We start from the raw sequence: 16,504 nt of genomic DNA on the forward strand, positions 1-16,504 counted from the left end.
CCTCTCCCCGCTCCCCCTGTTTGTGTTCCCTCTCTCGCTGTCTCGCTGTCAAATAAATAAATAAAATCTTTAAAAAAAAAGTTATATTTGGGGAAGCTGGGTGACTCAGTCGGTTAAGCATCCAACTCTTGATTTCGGCTGGGGTCATGACTCAGGCTCATAAGATCGAGTCCCATGTCAGGCTCATGCTGGGCATGGAGGCTGCTTAAGATTCTCTTTCTCCCGTGGGGCGCCTGGGTGGTTCAGTTAGTTGAGCGTCTGCCTTCAGCTCAAGTCATGATCCCAGGATGCTGGGACCGAGTCCCACGTCAGGCACCCTCCTCGTTGGGGAGCCTGCTTCTCCCTCTCCCTCTGCCTGGTGCTCCCCCTGCTTGTGTGTGCTCGCTTGCTCGCTCGCTCTCTCAAATAAATAAAACCTTTAAAAAATAAAATAAACTCATCTGATTTTGGAACTTGACCAAAAAAAAAGATTCTCTCTCATTCTCCCTCTGCCCCTCCCTCCCCCTCTAAAAAAAAAAAAAGTTATATACCCATTACACTATAGTCTACAAAGTGTGCAATAGCATTATGACTAAAAAAAAGTATGCCCCTTAATTAAAAAATAATTCACTGCTAAAAAATGCTAATGATCATCTGAGCTTTTGGTGAGTCATAATCACCGATCACCGATCACCAAACCAATATAATGAAAAAGGCTGAAATATTGTGAGAATTACCAAAAATGACACGGACACACGAAGTGAGCAAATGCTTTGGAAAAATGGGGCAGATAGACTTGCTCGATGCAGGCTTGCCACAAACCTTCAACTTGTAAAAAGCGCAGTACCTGCAAAGCACGATCAAGTGGAGTGCAACAAAACAACATATGCGTGTATACAAATGTCCCCGGGAGCACTATTCATAATAGCCAAGAAGTGGAGACAGCCCAATGTCCAACAGCCAATGAATGGATAAACAAGATGTGGCATATCCATACAATGAAATACAATTCAGCCATAAGAAGGGATGAAGCCCTGATATGAGCAACAACACGGATGTAGCCTGAAAACCTGATGCTCAGTGAAAGAAGCCAGTCACAAAAGACCACATGTGCTATGATTCCATTTGCACGGAATGTCCAGAAGAGGCCAACCTATAGAGACAGAAAGTAGATTAGTGGTTCCCAGGGGCTGGGGAGGAAGGAATGAGGAGGGACAGCTAACGAGGATGGGGTTTCTCTCTGGAGCACCAAAAATGTTCTAAAATGGACTGTAGTGATGGTTGCACAACTCGGTGAATGAAGTAAGAGCCACTGAATTGTAAACTTCAAATAGGTGAATTGCACGGTATTGAATCATAGCTCAATAAAGTTGTTATAAAAAATTAAATGACTATAATAGTAGGGAACAATAAAGAACTGCTTTTTTAAAGTCTCCAATGAATCTCACTCAACTCATTAAAGCTGTGTGTGTACCTATTAGTCCAAACAATAGAGCAATTTACTGTTGGGACAGAAAATATCCCGAGGATGTTCGAAATGGTGCCAGAAATAAATGTAGGGCCTTCTGCTGGCTTTTAATACCTCTGGGTGGGTACCGAAGAACGCTTCAGGTTCTTAATAAGTGGTACGTGGCTAGCCAGCCCTCTACACACGGGGAGAGCTGGGAGAGAAGGGCAATGAGGAGCAGGGGCATTGGGGGATCCAGCGACTGCTAATATAGTAGCCCCCTGTTATCCGTAGGTTCGGTTACCCATGGTCAACTGCAGTCAGAAAACATTAAATGGAAAATTCCTGAAATAAACAATTCGTAAGTTTCGAATTGCGGACGATTCTGAGGAGCATGATGAAATCTCACGCCATCCTGTTTCGCCCCATATGTGAATCATCCCTTTGTCCAGCCCATCCAAGCTGCGTGCGCTACACACCCGTTAGTCACCTAACATAGGTATGTGGGTATAGAAAATAAACATAGCATCTGTGGGGCTCGGGACTATCATGGTTTCACGCATCCACTGAGGGTCTTGGAACACATCCCCGGCAGATAAGGGGGGGCTACTGTGTTTTCTGAGCACTTACTATATAAAGTACCTGGGCCACTCTCTGGCTCACTGAATTCTAAAAATAATCCCCAGAGGAGGTGCATTTTCACGCCCATTTGTGTGACAAGCAAATCGAGACTCACCCAGGCTTGAGTTTTAAGTGGTGGCACAAAGTTTGCAACCTTGCAATTACATGCAAAGTCTATGCTGTAACTCTGTTACAGTTTTACCATCTTTGTTCCTTCAAAAACATGCCTAATGAAGAAGCGGCTACATGTGACAAATATCAGGAAACAGTGAAACAGTTTTGCTGCTGTGACAACCCAGGGAAATCTTGTTAAAGATCATTTCCTTTGTTCACTCCTTCAGCAAATATTTGAGGAGGACCTGCTCCATGCCCAACATTGTTCCAAGGATGGAAGTGCCACAGGGATTAGGACCTGATCTGGATCTCTCAGACTAGTTAGTCGCTATCAACTACCTAAGTCAACTTAAAATATAACCAAGAGGATGCCTTCAAGGAGAGCTTCAGGGGCCAGAAGAGATCACAGAAACGAGCTATTTGACTTGGTCTGGGACAATGAAGGAAGGCTTCCTGAAGGAGGTGGCCCTAGGACCAACACCTACACAAATGGTGCATTAAGAATTATTTAGTTCTGCCTACTTCACTGGAAGGTCAAGGGCAATGGCAAGCTACAGCTCATTGCCATGGGTGGCCAGGCTGTATAGCATCTAGAGCACTACCATCCAACAGAAATATGATATGAGCCACATATGGCATTTTAAATTTTCTCTAAAAAGGTAAAAAGAAACAGATGAAATGAGGGTCACCTGGGTAGCTCAGTCGGTTAAGGTTCTGCCTTCAGCTCAGGTCATGATCTCAGGGTCTTGGGATCGAGCCCCGCATCAGGCTCCCTGCTCGGCGGGAAGCCTGCTTTTCCCTCTCCCACTCCCCCTGCTTGTGTTCCCTCTCTTGCTTTGTCTCTCTCTGTCAAATAAATAAATAAAATCTTTAAAAAAAAAAAACCAGATGAAATTAAATACATTTTAATTAATGCAATGTATTCAAAAATTTCACTTCAACATGTAAGCTATACTTAAAAAATTATTAATGAGATACTCCACAGGATTTTTTTTTCACAGTAAGCCTTCAAAATGCCATACAGCAGGTCTCAATTCAGATGCTAACTCTGCAGCAGAAATACTAGATCTGTATATGTAGATTTCATACAACGTAGCATTGAAAATATAGGCGCATTTCCCCAGCTTGTCCCAAACGTCCCAGAGGGTTTTCCAGCAACAGAATCCAATATTGACTTTTTTAATATTTAAATGAACTAAAGTAAAATAAAAGTAAAGATTCGGTCAGCCTGGCCACAGCTTCGAGAGCCCCATGTGGACAATGGCCACCATATTGAACAGCCCACACACGGAACATCTCCCTCGGAGCAACACGTTCTTTTGGACGGCCCTGGTCTAGAACTTCCTGCCCAGCCGGAGGGATCTGAGGATTTTCCAAGCAAGAAGACTTAACACGAGAGCCATCTTGGAAAGTGTCCCTTCTCCCTGATTGTCTCTCCACCATGAAAGCAGGCAAGAGGTGTGCAGGGGCCGGGAAGGGGGTATCTAGAAGGTTCTGAGAGTGCTTTCCAATGCTGAGAGTTTCAGACATTCTGCGTTCGATCATGAATGTACTCCACATTCTTCAAATGCTCCCTGGTGACCTAGTCTGGGGCCACGTGTTCTCTGCATTCCTACCAGTCTTAACACCCCGAAATTCAGGAGTCCTGTGCCAACGAGCCTTGGGTTTAGGTGTCCGGCCACCACCCATGCCAGTTCCGGGCCGCACTAGAAACCCAGCAGATCTGGCTTCCTACCGCAGCACCTGCCAGTTATGGTCATCCTGAGCCACCTCCTCCATCTCTGCCTCCGTTTCCTCGCTGTGAACAATGGCAGCAGCGTGATAAAGAAGCTATGAAGAACCGATGAGAACTGGAATGTGGCCATGCACCCATGTCAGTGCCCTGCACTGAGCTCACGGAACCAATTCCTAGATGTATTATCACATTCGGAAAGGAGAACTGGGGGCACACTGCGGTATCAGACATCCTGAAGATTCTCCGCCTGCCCGAAAAACTAGCTCTTAAAACTGGCTTCCTCCAAGAAGGAGAAATGGGGGAGCCGGGGCACGTGGCAGGGAGAATCAAGACCCCAGGATTCTAATGTGGGTTCCAGGACCAGCAAGTCAGCCACAGGGGAATCACTCCTTTATTCATTCATCCAACGTCTGCTGAGCATCCCGGTGCGCCGGGCATCATGCCGGGCACAGGGACTATCAAGATGGGTAAGGTGGAAGGCTTCCAGCTCGTAGACACCGAACTAACTGCAATAAGCTGCCGTCAGAATGCGCTAAAGCAACGCGTCCAACAGACCAGAGGCCTGATGGCCCCAGGTGCGAATCTCAGCTTTGCCGACCAGCAGCTGTGTGACCTCAGGTGAGTAATTTAACCTCTCTAGGCTTCCATTTTCCTGGCCCCACGGGGAGTGGGGTGGGAGCAGGTGCACAGAGGCAGAGAGGCAGAGGAGGCTGGAGTTAACAGGGAACCAAATAAATATCCCAGAGAAGCCAGCTCAGACAAGATCTAAGGGACCTCAAGAGGCCTGGGGGACCTATCCTGACCACGTGGGCTTGAAGGGGTAGTGATGAAACCACCACGGCTCAGGGGCAATTTTATAAACACAGATGCCTCTGGACCCAGAGATTCTTGTTCTGGAAGTCTGCTGCAGATAGGTTCATACGTGCAACTCAGGGAGGTTTATGGGTGGACCAGAGGTGGGAGGGACTAAGGCATTGTAGTATTTTCCTGCAAATTCCTGGTGAAAATCCCAGTGAGAGAAGCAGCAGCCCAGAGAGGAGACCTGAGGAAGGCAGTTTTGGGTTTTTTTTTTTAAGATTTTATTTATTTATTTGACAGAGACGGGGGTGGCTGGAGGGAGAGAGAGCGTGCGCAAGCAGGGGGAGCGGCAGGCAGAGGGAGAGGAAGAAGCAGGCTCCTCGTGGAACAGGGAGCCCAACATGGGGCTCGATCCCAGGACCCTGAGATCATGACCTGAGCCAAAGGCAGACACTTAACTGACTGAGCCACCCAGGCGCCCCAGGAAGGTGGTTCTTGAGCGCAGCTAGAAGGAGGAGTAGACGGGAGGGCCCCTCTGCCTCCACAGTGGCCAGCCACAGGGGTCAGGGGCCCCGAGGTGGGTGCTTGGGGGCTCGGATACTCGGGAACAGAAGATGCAGGTAACAACAGTGGCCCATCATCATACATGCAGGATAGAGAAGAACATTGTGTAAGCAGAGGACCAGAGGGGAAACGGGGCCCTGATGGGACATTTGCCATCCAGACCACCATCCTTCTAGAAACTTCTCACAGTCTTGGAGGATTCACCAAGGAGATCTCCTGAACAAGCCAAGAGCCAATGAGGGGCTGTGGGAGATGTGGAAGTCGAAGAAAGCCCCAGGAAAGATAGAACTGAAATCCCTACAGGTTCTCCCTCCCCGGGAGAAGGCAGATGCCTGACCTGTGATGTCCACAAGGCAGGGACATCAAAAGGCCGGGGAGAGACCTGTGAATTCCTCAGACCGGGGAAGATAAGCTCTCAAAAACAGGCTTTCCGAGGGTGACTACAGAAAGCCACATCAGCCATGAGCACGTGAGTCGGGCTCCACCGGAAATTGCTGGACACAGAGGGGTGGCAAACGCCCTGAGGGGTGGGTGTGCGCAAGGCTGGGACACAGACAAAACACTGCGCACGTGCTGCCCAGACAGATTTTCTAGAAAAGGAATGTGACGGAAGCTCAGAGAGGACTGTATCCTCCTCAAGGCCACACAGCAAAGATGAGAGAGCCAGGACCTGAGCTCCGTATACTAGTTTGCTCGGGCTGCCATAACGCAGACCCGCCGGCCAGGAGGCTTACCCACCACACATTAATTTCTCACGGTCCTGGCATCCAGGAGTCCAAGCGCAAGGTGTCAGCAGGGCTGGTTTCTTCCGAGGCCTCTCTTCGTCTTATAAACAACCAGCTTCTCCCTATGTCTTCACAAGGTAGACCCTCTGTTCGCGCACAGGTCTGTGTCCTGACCTCCTCTTCTCATGAGGACACCAGGCATACTGGATTAGCACCCACTGTGAGGCCCTCGTCCTAAACCTTGATCACCTCTTTCAAGACCCGATCTCCAAATACAGTCACACTCTGCGGAGCTGCGGGGGTAGGGCCTCAACCCATGAATTTGGGGGAGAGGGACATAATCCAGCCCATCGTGCACAGGTGCCTAGGACACCAGTACCAGTACCTGTGCCCTTACCCATCACAGAGGGTTCCCCACAGCGTGCTCTGTGCAAGGCCAGCACTGGAATCACGGACGGGGAGAAGGCAGATTCCCAGGCCCGGCTCTAGACCAAATAAATCAATATGTCCAGGAGCCAGACCCAAGAATCTGCATTTTACACAAGGTTCCCCAAGGGATGTGGTGGGGACTCAAGTCGGACAGACATACCATCTACCCACCCTGGCCCCCACCTCTCCAGCCGGGGACCCCCCACCTGTCTGTCTCCTTTCTGCTGTCCCACCTGCTCCACTGAGCACTTCGCCCCAGGATCAATACCATCAGACGTCTTCTCTGGAGACTGTTGATTGTTGCTAGAGAGAACCCCGTAAACATGGTGGGCCGCCCCTCCCCGCCAGCAATTTCAAAGAAAGCTGGACCCACACCCATTTTATCTGCCAGTGTCCCTCTCGGCTAGGTTTCAGAGCCGATTCTGATCCCGGTTCTCACCTTAGTCAGCTAGGGCTGCCCTAAGAAAATACCACCGTATTTTGGGCAACGTAAGCCACAGAAACTTATTTCTCACAGTTCTGGAGGCTGGGAGTCTGAGATCAAGGTAGCCAGCTCGGTCCCTTGGTGGGGAGGGCTCTCTTCCTAGCCTGCACACTCTGCCTTCTCCCTGTCCGCACGTGGTCTTTCCTTGGGGCGCCCAAGCAGGAAGAAAGGGACCTCTCTCCTCCTGTCCTGAGAAGGCCACCAACCCTATCAAATTAGGGCTCTACTCTTCTGACCTCATTTAACCTTAATGACCTCCCCCAAAAGCTCTATCTCCCACGTGGCTCCCATGTATGAACTGGCAGGGGTGGGGGCTACGGGACGTTGCTTCTTGCTTTGGACAAACACGTATCAAGCCCTTCTCCAGCCTACACTGAGAGCATGATCTCATGTGCCAGGGGAAGGGGTCTGGCTGGCAGCTGTGGAAGGACCCAAGTAGGAAGTAGAAAAATCCCTATGGCAGCAGAGGAGAGAAAGTACTGAACAGGGCACACACTGGCTGAGAAGAAAGGGGGCCTATTGTGGGAGCGGGGACAAGGAGAGAGGTGAGGCCACAGAGACACTAGGGAATTACCATCAATGGGACGTGGGACCCAGGGAGGTGGAGAAGGGGAGGGAGAAGTGAGGGGCAGTCACTAATGAACATGGAGAGGACCAAAGGTCCATGCCCATCCTGATTACCACCTTCTACAAGCCTGAAGGCTCCAGAACATCTAGGCTAATTCCTCCACTTCATAGCTGTGCAATCCTATGGGCATCATACATCAAACCACAGGATCATAAGAAGCTTTCATGCCCCTTGGGGATTCTACCTCCTCACTTTTCTAGATGCGGACGGATAGTGCCACAGAAGACACAGGAAAGAAAAACCAAAAGAAGTCTTACAAAACCAAAGGCACTTTGTTTAAAAAATAATAATAATAATAATAAAGTAGCAGGTGGCTTTGATACAATGCAACCACATGTAATTAGAAAGGAACATCTCAGAACTCCTCCCCTTTCTGATCTTCTGCAAGGAAACAGGATACATCTTTGGAAACAGATTGGCAACAAGAAATCATAGAAGGGCTGCAGGAAAACAGGGGTAGCTCTACTCTCTCTATCCCTCTGTGTCCAAGCACTGCCTTTTTGCGCATGGTTAGCAAACACAGTTTTTGGAAAGTACCTATGTTTTCCACATTCCCACAAAGGCACAGGAGAGAAGCGAGAATCTCCCACTAACGGGCCGCTGTTCCTGAACACACAACAGAAGCTACCATACAGACCCGATGTGACACCATACCCTTCTGGAATTGGAAGAAAAACCCAGATGGGAACTCAAATTTTAATCCTCATGAGTCTGCCTTGAACTCCAACTGGAAGGCATATCCAGTCTGCATTTGGCAACACGGCACAGCAAATCTTGCTGTGCTGGAAACACAGTCTCTTTCTAAAACCCCCAAGGCCACTGGAGCACCCCCCCACACCAGGATCAACAGAACACAGGAGACCCCTCCTTGAAACAAGGGCCAGCGGTCTGGTGCCATCTCATGAACTTTCCAAGACGTAACCAAGGCTTCCTGCACAGATAAAAACAGGACCAGAGGGGCAGATGTGTTCCACAAGATTCAACACAGGCCCTGGTAACCCCAAATGCACAAACTATAAAGCACAGTGACAGGACACCACGTCCAGCCCATTCTCATTAGTTTGACCGTCTGTGGACTCCCCTTGGAACGCAGGGTTAGCAAACACTGCGCCGTTGTCCCTAGGGAAATACAAGGTTAGGTTCCTGCAAGCCTCTGGCCACAATGTTTTTGTCAACTGATTAATCCATAACCTTGTTTTATGTGCATTTCTGTTTAAATACACCTTATTTAATAGACAGTGTTGATTCATTAACTTTGAATCACAGCCAACAGCACCAGACACTAGAGCTCGGGCCTGAGCAAAGCTTATCCCCCCACGTATTCTGTGAGGCACATCACAACTCTCCTGCATTTATTCTTTCCACTTACACGAACAGCCCATCAACACGATGGGCGAGGCCTTTTCAAGCAGCAAAATCACCAGCGAAAAGCACGAAAATGTGGGAAACGCAGCACTACGTACATCATCAAAGGAGACACTTGTTTTCATCTTTGGGGCTTGCGTGAATCCACCGTCCCAGAGATAAAACACAGAACTCCGCCACGCCTGACCTCAGCTGGGAACGGGCCGATTCGGCGACCCAGATGGTCTGATGCTCTAAGCAGGTCCGGAAGAACCACCAAAGTGCACTGAATACTGGTTTTAGAAGTACAAATTAATTTTAGCCACGAGGCAAATTCACAAATAGGAAATCCCTGAGCAAATCTTATGAGGGCTTAAATTTAAAATGTCAAATGTTAAGAATATTAATTCAATTGGGACACCTGGGTGGCTCAGTCAGTTAAGCGATTGACTTCAGCTCAGGTCATGATCTCAGCCCCGCCTTGGGCTCTATGCTCAGTGGGGAGCCTGCTTCTCCCTCTCCCTCTGCCCTTCCCCCCGCTCACGCTTTCTCTCTCTCTCCCTCAAATAAATAAAATCTTTTTAAAAAAGAATATTAATTCAATTATAAGATAAGTTTTAAAGTCTACAGAGAAAACAATGAAGAATAGATCAGTGTTGCTAGGGTTGGGGATGGAGAGAGCATAACCATAAAGGGATGCCTGGAGGGAACTGGGGTGATGGCACTGTTCCGCATCCCAGTTATGGGGACAGTCACACAACTCTATGCATGGGTTAAAATTCATATAACCGCGCACGCACCCACATACAATTAAGATGCAAACTGATAGCACAGTCACCTCCCAGGATAGAAATGGGATGATTTTAGGGATAGAGTGTAGCAAGGGGACTTCTGTTTTTCCTCTCCAGGGTTTTGCAAATTTTTTGCAATGAGCGTGCATTACTTGTTATTTCAATTAAAAAAACATAAATAGGGTCCTGTTGTAAAACATAAGCCAATGTATGTATTCTTTTTTTTAGAAGATTTATTTATTTTAGAGACAGAAAGCAGGTGCGCACATGTGGCGGGGAAGGGGCTGAAGGAGAAGGAAAGGCTCTCAAGAAGACTCCAGGCTGAGCGGGGAGCCCCAACCAGGGCTCGATCTCACGACCCTGAGATCATGACCTGAGCCCAAATCAAGAGTCTGCCGCTCAACTGACTGAGCCACCCAGGCGCCCCTAATGTGTATATTCTTTTAAAGATCTTTTTTAAAAGATTTTATTTATTTATTTGAGAGAGAGCGAGAATGAGAGATAGAAAGCACAAGAGGGAAGAGGGTCAGAGGGAGAAGCAGACTCCCTGCTGAGCAGGAAGCCCGACGTGGGACTTGATCCCGGGACTCCAGGATCATGACCTGAGCCGAAGGCAGTCACTTAACCAACTGAGCCACCCAGGCGCCCTAATGTGTGTATTCTTAATAAAAATTAACACAAGGGGGGGCGCCTGGGTGGCTCAGTCGTTAAGCATCTGCCTCTAGCTCAGGTCATGATCCCAGGGTCCTGGGATCAAGCCCCACATCGGGCTCCCTGCTGGGCGGGAAGCCTGCTTCTCCCTCTCCCACTCCCCCTGCTTGTGTTCTCTCTCTCGCTGTCTCTGTCAAATAAATAAATAAAATCTTTAAAAAAATAAAAATTAACACAAGGGATCTTGAAAGAAAATCTCGTAGCAGACACCACTTTCGAGTTCCAGACACAAAGCCGACAGCGAGGAATCCTCATTCAACACCACGATGACTGTTCAAATAAATAAATCTTGCGACCATGCACACAGCTACTGAGGGGACATCATGGTATTTTTCTACCATTGGAACCCATATATTCAGGGGGCATAAATTCCTTTAATACAGCTTTCTCTGTAAAGGGGAAAATGCAGCATCCCGGAACATTCGTGATGCCTTCGTGTTGTACCGGGGACCACACAAGCAATCAGACAGGTCATCATGATCCTCAAGGGCTCTGTTGTAAATTAGGAGTCCGCAAACTCTCTCTGTGAAGGGCCAAAGTATAAATATTTTTGTGGGCCATGCAATTCCAACTATTCAACTCTGTCTTTAGGACACAAAAGCAACCATAGAGGAGGCCAATAAAACTTTATTTATAAAACCTGCGCGGGCAGGCAGGAGTCGGCCTATGGGCTATAGTTTGCTGGCCCCTCTTCTAGATGAAGGAGTTTGACTATGTAAATTCAAAACTGGGCTGAGAGTGGATGGCAGTAGGGATTGGCCCTCGATGAAGAGAGAGCTAACATCTGAGCCCAGGAAGGGAGCAGAGAAGGTGGAGAGGGAACAAGGTGCAGGTGAAAACTCTGCAAGAGACTGTGCGTTCCTGCTTCCCCGGAGCGGGGGGCCGGGGGGGAAGACAGTAGCAGACCCAGAGAGGTCAGCTAGGGTGAGGGGACAGGAGACGCACCCAGGAGGTGAAGGATTACCTTCACAAGAGCCATCGGCAAAGCAAAGCAATGGAGACACGAGCCAGATGCTGTGGGAAGTGCAGTGGGTGTGAGGGGAGAAGGAGGGTGGTTAGGGTCCACCGGGGAGGCTGGGCAGGGGAAGGCTGGAGATGGGCGGTGGGCAATGGGGTTCAGGGAGTACTGAATGTTTGTAGGCTGGAAAGGGAAAGGCTCCGGGGCAGATGGAGACCCGAGTACAGAGAAGAGAGCAGGAAGACCCAGGTGGGGAAGTGCCCCAGACGAGGGAAAGGTTTTCTCCCTCAATGCAGTTGTTCTCAACTAGGGACAGCTAGCAATGTCCAGAGACATTTTGATTGTCATGACTTGGAGAGAGGCGGTGCTACAGCACGTTGTTGGGGGGAGAGACCGGGGATGCGGCTCAACTTCTCACAATACACAGGATAGCCCCCCCCCAACCAAGACCTATCTAACCCCAAATATTAAGAGCACTGAAGTTGAGAGGTTCTACTCTAACGAGGTTAAGAATGGAAGTCAATGATGGAGTGGGGTGCAGTGGGGACCCCCAGGAGCTCACCCCCATGACCTCTATGAGTGAGTGGGGCAGGGATGACAGGCAGGGCTCAAGGAGAGAAGCAAAGGTTAAGAATAACCTCAGGGAGGTTACAGAGCAGGCAGAAGTCCTGCTCTGGGGGCCCCAAAGCACACAAGATAACCCACAAGAGAAATATCTGGGGCCGCCCTTGAGAAATGAGGGGCACCTGAGAAACAAGGGGGCTCTGGAAGCAAGCCTCTCACGCCTCAATTGGCCGACTGCTGGACTCCCCCAAAGCCCTGTGGGTTTTTATTTTAATTAATCCCACATTGCCTTCATTCTTTGACTTTGCAATGCCCCCGAGTAATCTCAGGCCCCAGCCAGCCAGTCGGAGGAGAAATGGAGGGGGAGAGCCACTGCCCAGTTGAGCGGAGCAGCAGGGACTCCACGGGAGAGTGAGCATCTCCAAGGAAGTCCTGCATTTCGGAAAAAAAATCACACCACCACCCCCTCCCAACCCCCAGCCAAAAGGCCCTACCGGTTGACATTAGAGATTAATGATCTGTAAAGTTTCTCGAAGTTTCCAAACCTCCGAGGGGCATCACATCTCATTTAGTTGATAGGATTTTGTTAACCATTACCACGGGCCAGGGGTAGGGAAGCTCAAGGCCAAGAGAGCAACCTTCTATTAAGAAACCAGGGCTCTGCAGCTTAGTCAAATCGCCTCACCTGCGAAAAGGGAAAATAAACCCTACGTCATAGGGCCGTAGTGAGGATTAACTGAGAATTATATATTCAAAGCATATGGAACAGCACCCGCCAAGAGTTTGCTCTTATTAGTACGTGTTAGTTAGGCATTATCTGAAGAATAAAAGAGTCACGGCTTGGAGTACTGGTGAGAACCCGAAGAATATGAACTGACTCAAGAACAAGTATCTTAACCAAACACCTTCTATGCGCCAGGCACTGTTCTAGGCTCTGGAAACGTAGCTGTGAACTAAAGAAGCATAAGCCTCTGCTCTTGTGGGAACTGTAAATATGTAAAGAAGTGGTAAACCCATCTACTGGCCCCTGGAAGCCCAGGCACAAATCCACAATTAATTACCAAAGCTACAAGGAACAGAAGAGCAGGGAACCACACACACACACACACACACACACACACGCACACGCACACGCACACGCACACGTACATACATACACTCCTAATGAGAACCCAAGCCAACTGCCACCTTTATTGTGCCCACTGTACACCGAACACTCGGGCCTTGGACCCACTGTGTAACACAGAGGAGCTCAGCAAAAGTGGGGTGTCAACTTTAGAGCCCGTGTGGGCTTTCTCATGGACCTTATTCACCATCAGGGAGCTCAGGAGCTGCAGCTCCTTCCCTCCCCGACCCCTTCCTCACCATGACTGATTTCCTTTTATGGAGAATTCTGAAAAAGTAACCCAACGGATATTTTTAAAAGCAGGGCCTCAGACACCAGTGGGAAACTCCAGCCATGTTCTCGTAACGGGTTCTTCATTTCTTGCCCCACAACCAGAAAGGCCTGCTACCAAGCCCAAGGAGGATGCTGGAGTTGCAGTTTGCCTCCATCTGCTGCCAGCACAGGGAGGCCCAGGAGGGAAGTCCGTGGGGCTAGGGGGTATGAGAGGCTCACCTGAGGTTGGAGACCTCCCTGAGCTGACAGGTAAAGAGCCCTTCATGAAGGGCAGAGCTGGAGGGGGGCTGTGGGGGTTATGGGGGGACATGGGACATCCAGCAGCAACAGTCCAGAGCCCCCCAAGGGCACCACACAGAAAGGTTCAAGTTCTTACTCCCTCTGGCACTGACTTTAGAGCAAGTCGAATTGTCTCCTACCAGAGCCTCAGTTTACTCCTCTATGAAATGGGCAAACAGTATCAACGGGGGGGGGCGCCACGGTGAAGGTGCAAAGAGATAAGCCCGTGGCATTTGGTGACACTATAATAATCATGATAAAGACACCACTGCTTCTGCTACAACAAAAGCCCTGTTGCCAAGGCGCTAGAGTTTGCCTCCGGACATCTGGAAACAGAACCCAAAAGTGTAAACATGGTTATGAAGTCCGCGTAGCCACGGGCCTAGATTCAGGGAGGGGGGCAGGATTCTACCATTCTCCCCCTGGAGCACCTATCAGCAGGGACCCCAAGGGACCCTCAGTCCAGTCACCCTCGACTCTCGCTCCAAAACCCGTGCGCCCCCGGCATTTAACTGTCCAAGGCCGCCTGGACCCAGGGACCCCACTTCACAGGGGATCTGGAGAGGACGCGTGTCGCGTCCCCGGAGCGAGCTGGGCTCGGAGAGGGCTAGGCACGGGTCCGAGGCGCGCTTGGGAGACGCACCCGCGGCGGGGCGGGCACTGGGGCAAGGTTCCTCCGGCCCGGGGCCCGCACACGGGGCGCGGAACCGCGAGCCCAGGCGGGCAAAGGCCAAGGTCAGCGGCTTCCCGCCCCGCGCGGGGCCGAGGCTACCGTCCTGGCCACCCGCATCCCCACACGCACCGATGAGGGCTCTGGGTCCACGGCGGTGGGCTCCATCTTGGCAAGGAGTCCTCCCCCCCCGCCACCGCGCTGCTCCCCGCCCACTCCCGGACCCCCAGACTCACCTTCTCCGGGGTACAGGTGGCCCGTGGCACCCAGCAGCAGCGCGGCCACCGCCAGCAGCAGCGGCGCGGACGCCGCCCCCCGCCCAGCCCCGGCGCCCATGGCTGCTGGAGCGCGGGGTCCCGGCGGATCAGAGCGCGCGGCGCCGGCCCGCGGGGGTCATGCTCTGAGGCGGCCGCCCGAGCGGCGCTGGGGGACGCGCGTCCTTCTCTTCCACGCCGGCGGCCCGCGGGCCGCAGCCCCCGCCCGGGAGGGCCCTTGAGACAGCCCCAGGAAGGGGCGCGGGGCCTCGGCCGCTACAAATCCCGCGGCCCGGCGGCGGAGGCGGCCCCGACCCCGGACCACTGCGGCCCGGGCCCCGTCCCGCGATCTTCCGGCCCGGAGCCCCTCGCTGAGCCCCGGCCGCCCGGCTCTCGGCCCGGAGCGCTCTGGGCCACGATCTGCGAACGCTGAGATAGACGGACGCGCGGACAGACAGACGCGCGGACGGCCAGGCGGGCACCTGGGCAGGCGAGTGGCGGGCGGGCGGGCGGGCGGGCGGCGGGAGCGAGGGCTGCTCGGCCCGTAAACAACGCGGCCCGTCAGCTGGGCCCCGTGCGGGTCGCGGGAAAAGGCGGCGCGGATCGAGACTCGGAAGGGACTCGGCGCCCAGGAGAGGCCCCGGGAGGGGTGGAGGGAGGACCGCGAGAGGGAGGCGCCGCCCCGCCCCGCCCGCCAGCCTCCCTACCCTGGGCCCGGTGCTGGAGGCCCCCGGCGCGCCCTGGCCGAGGGGGCGCCCCCGACACCCCGCGACTCGCGTCTCAGAGTTTGGGGGCGCCCCAGATGCCCGACCTATCGAGACGGATCCCTTCCTTAACGTTTTTGCTATTTCCTTCCCTTGGACTCTGGCAGGCTCATTTTGATTTTAAAAATATTTCATTAAAATACTATTTCTCTTGGTCACTGGGTTTTTTGGTACTCCCTTAAATGTTGCGCTCGCGTCACCCTCGTCCCAGTACTGCCAGCGCGTCTCGTAGTAGACGCGCGGGCGCCCCCGCCCAGCGCCAGGGCCCCGGGGACAGCCACGTGCACGCGCGCCCAGTGCGCTCAGTGTGCTCCGTGGCAGGGCTACCGGAGGGAGGGTGCCTTAGGCGCGGCCTGTGGTTCAAGTTGGAGAAAAGACACCTGGGAGAATGTGCAGAACCTCGCAGAAGAGCAAACCAGGCCCCAGAGAGCCCGGTTACCGCACAGGTAGACACACCCGATTTCCAATACACAGACCCAGAGTCCGTGTGTGTCTGAGTGTCTAGCAAATGGCATTCACGAATAGGGCACGATAGCGGCCAACCCACCTTGGGCGGTGGTTGGGGGTGGGGGGGAAGGAGCCTTTTAAGTCTAGAAAGCCACGACCGAGTGGAATCTGGCTTCCCCTCCCCTCACTTCCTGTGTGGCCTTGGACGTGGGACTTTCTCTCTCTCTGTGTGTGTCTCTGGGTTGGCCTCAGCTCTGTAATGGATGTAACAATACCAGCAGGTCAGATCTGAGGAGGTGCAAGAGCAATAAAGCATGAGAAAGCACCTAGCACAATTCTAGGCCGAGGGCGCTCATTCTTCCTCTGGTCTATTAAACAAATATTAGTTTGCCAGGAGCTGAGCCCACGGTTTCTCTAACCCACCAGACCTACTCCGGCCTCTGGCTGTTCCCTGGGCCTGTCCGTCCAGTGGCTGGCTCCACCTGAGTGCTCCAGTGAGCCTTCCCCGACCACATTTTGCAAATCCACACCCCCAATCCCTTTGTTCCCTTACCTGTTATTTACATCATTCCAGTACCTCCTGAAATTCTTTGGGTTTCCTGTGTGTCTTCTCCCTTCTCCGGGAAGCAGAAAGTGTGTCAATCTTCTTCACTATTTTACACCCGGTGCCTGATCTATCCGTTGCTTAACAAATATTTGTTGAATGGAAGAATCAATATGCAATAAGTAATGAGGATTTACAATGAGCAAAATAAACACACTCCGTTTCCTTGTAGACCTCGCAGTCTGGCGGGGCAGA

General features: G+C 51.7%; 1 protein-coding gene across 3 annotated transcripts in view; it reads right to left on the reverse strand.

The window, feature by feature from the left end:
* Window positions 1-14,986, reverse strand: part of INSR (insulin receptor) — a 128,323-nt gene extending 113,337 nt beyond the window's left edge. For all 3 annotated transcript variants that reach the window (XM_028093217.2, XM_028093216.2, XM_028093218.2), the window contains exon 1: window positions 14,477-14,986. In XM_028093217.2, the coding sequence (XP_027949018.1) occupies window positions 14,477-14,576 (100 nt within the window). In that variant the 5' untranslated portion in view covers window positions 14,577-14,986. The remainder of the gene's footprint in view (window positions 1-14,476) is intronic.
* Between the last annotated feature and the right edge of the window lie 1,518 nt (window positions 14,987-16,504).

Source organism: Eumetopias jubatus, unplaced genomic scaffold, assembly GCF_037043125.1.
Source record: "Eumetopias jubatus isolate StellerSeaLion01/CBP00866 unplaced genomic scaffold, mEumJub1_p1.0 scaffold_1, whole genome shotgun sequence".
NCBI lineage: Eukaryota > Metazoa > Chordata > Mammalia > Carnivora > Otariidae > Eumetopias > Eumetopias jubatus.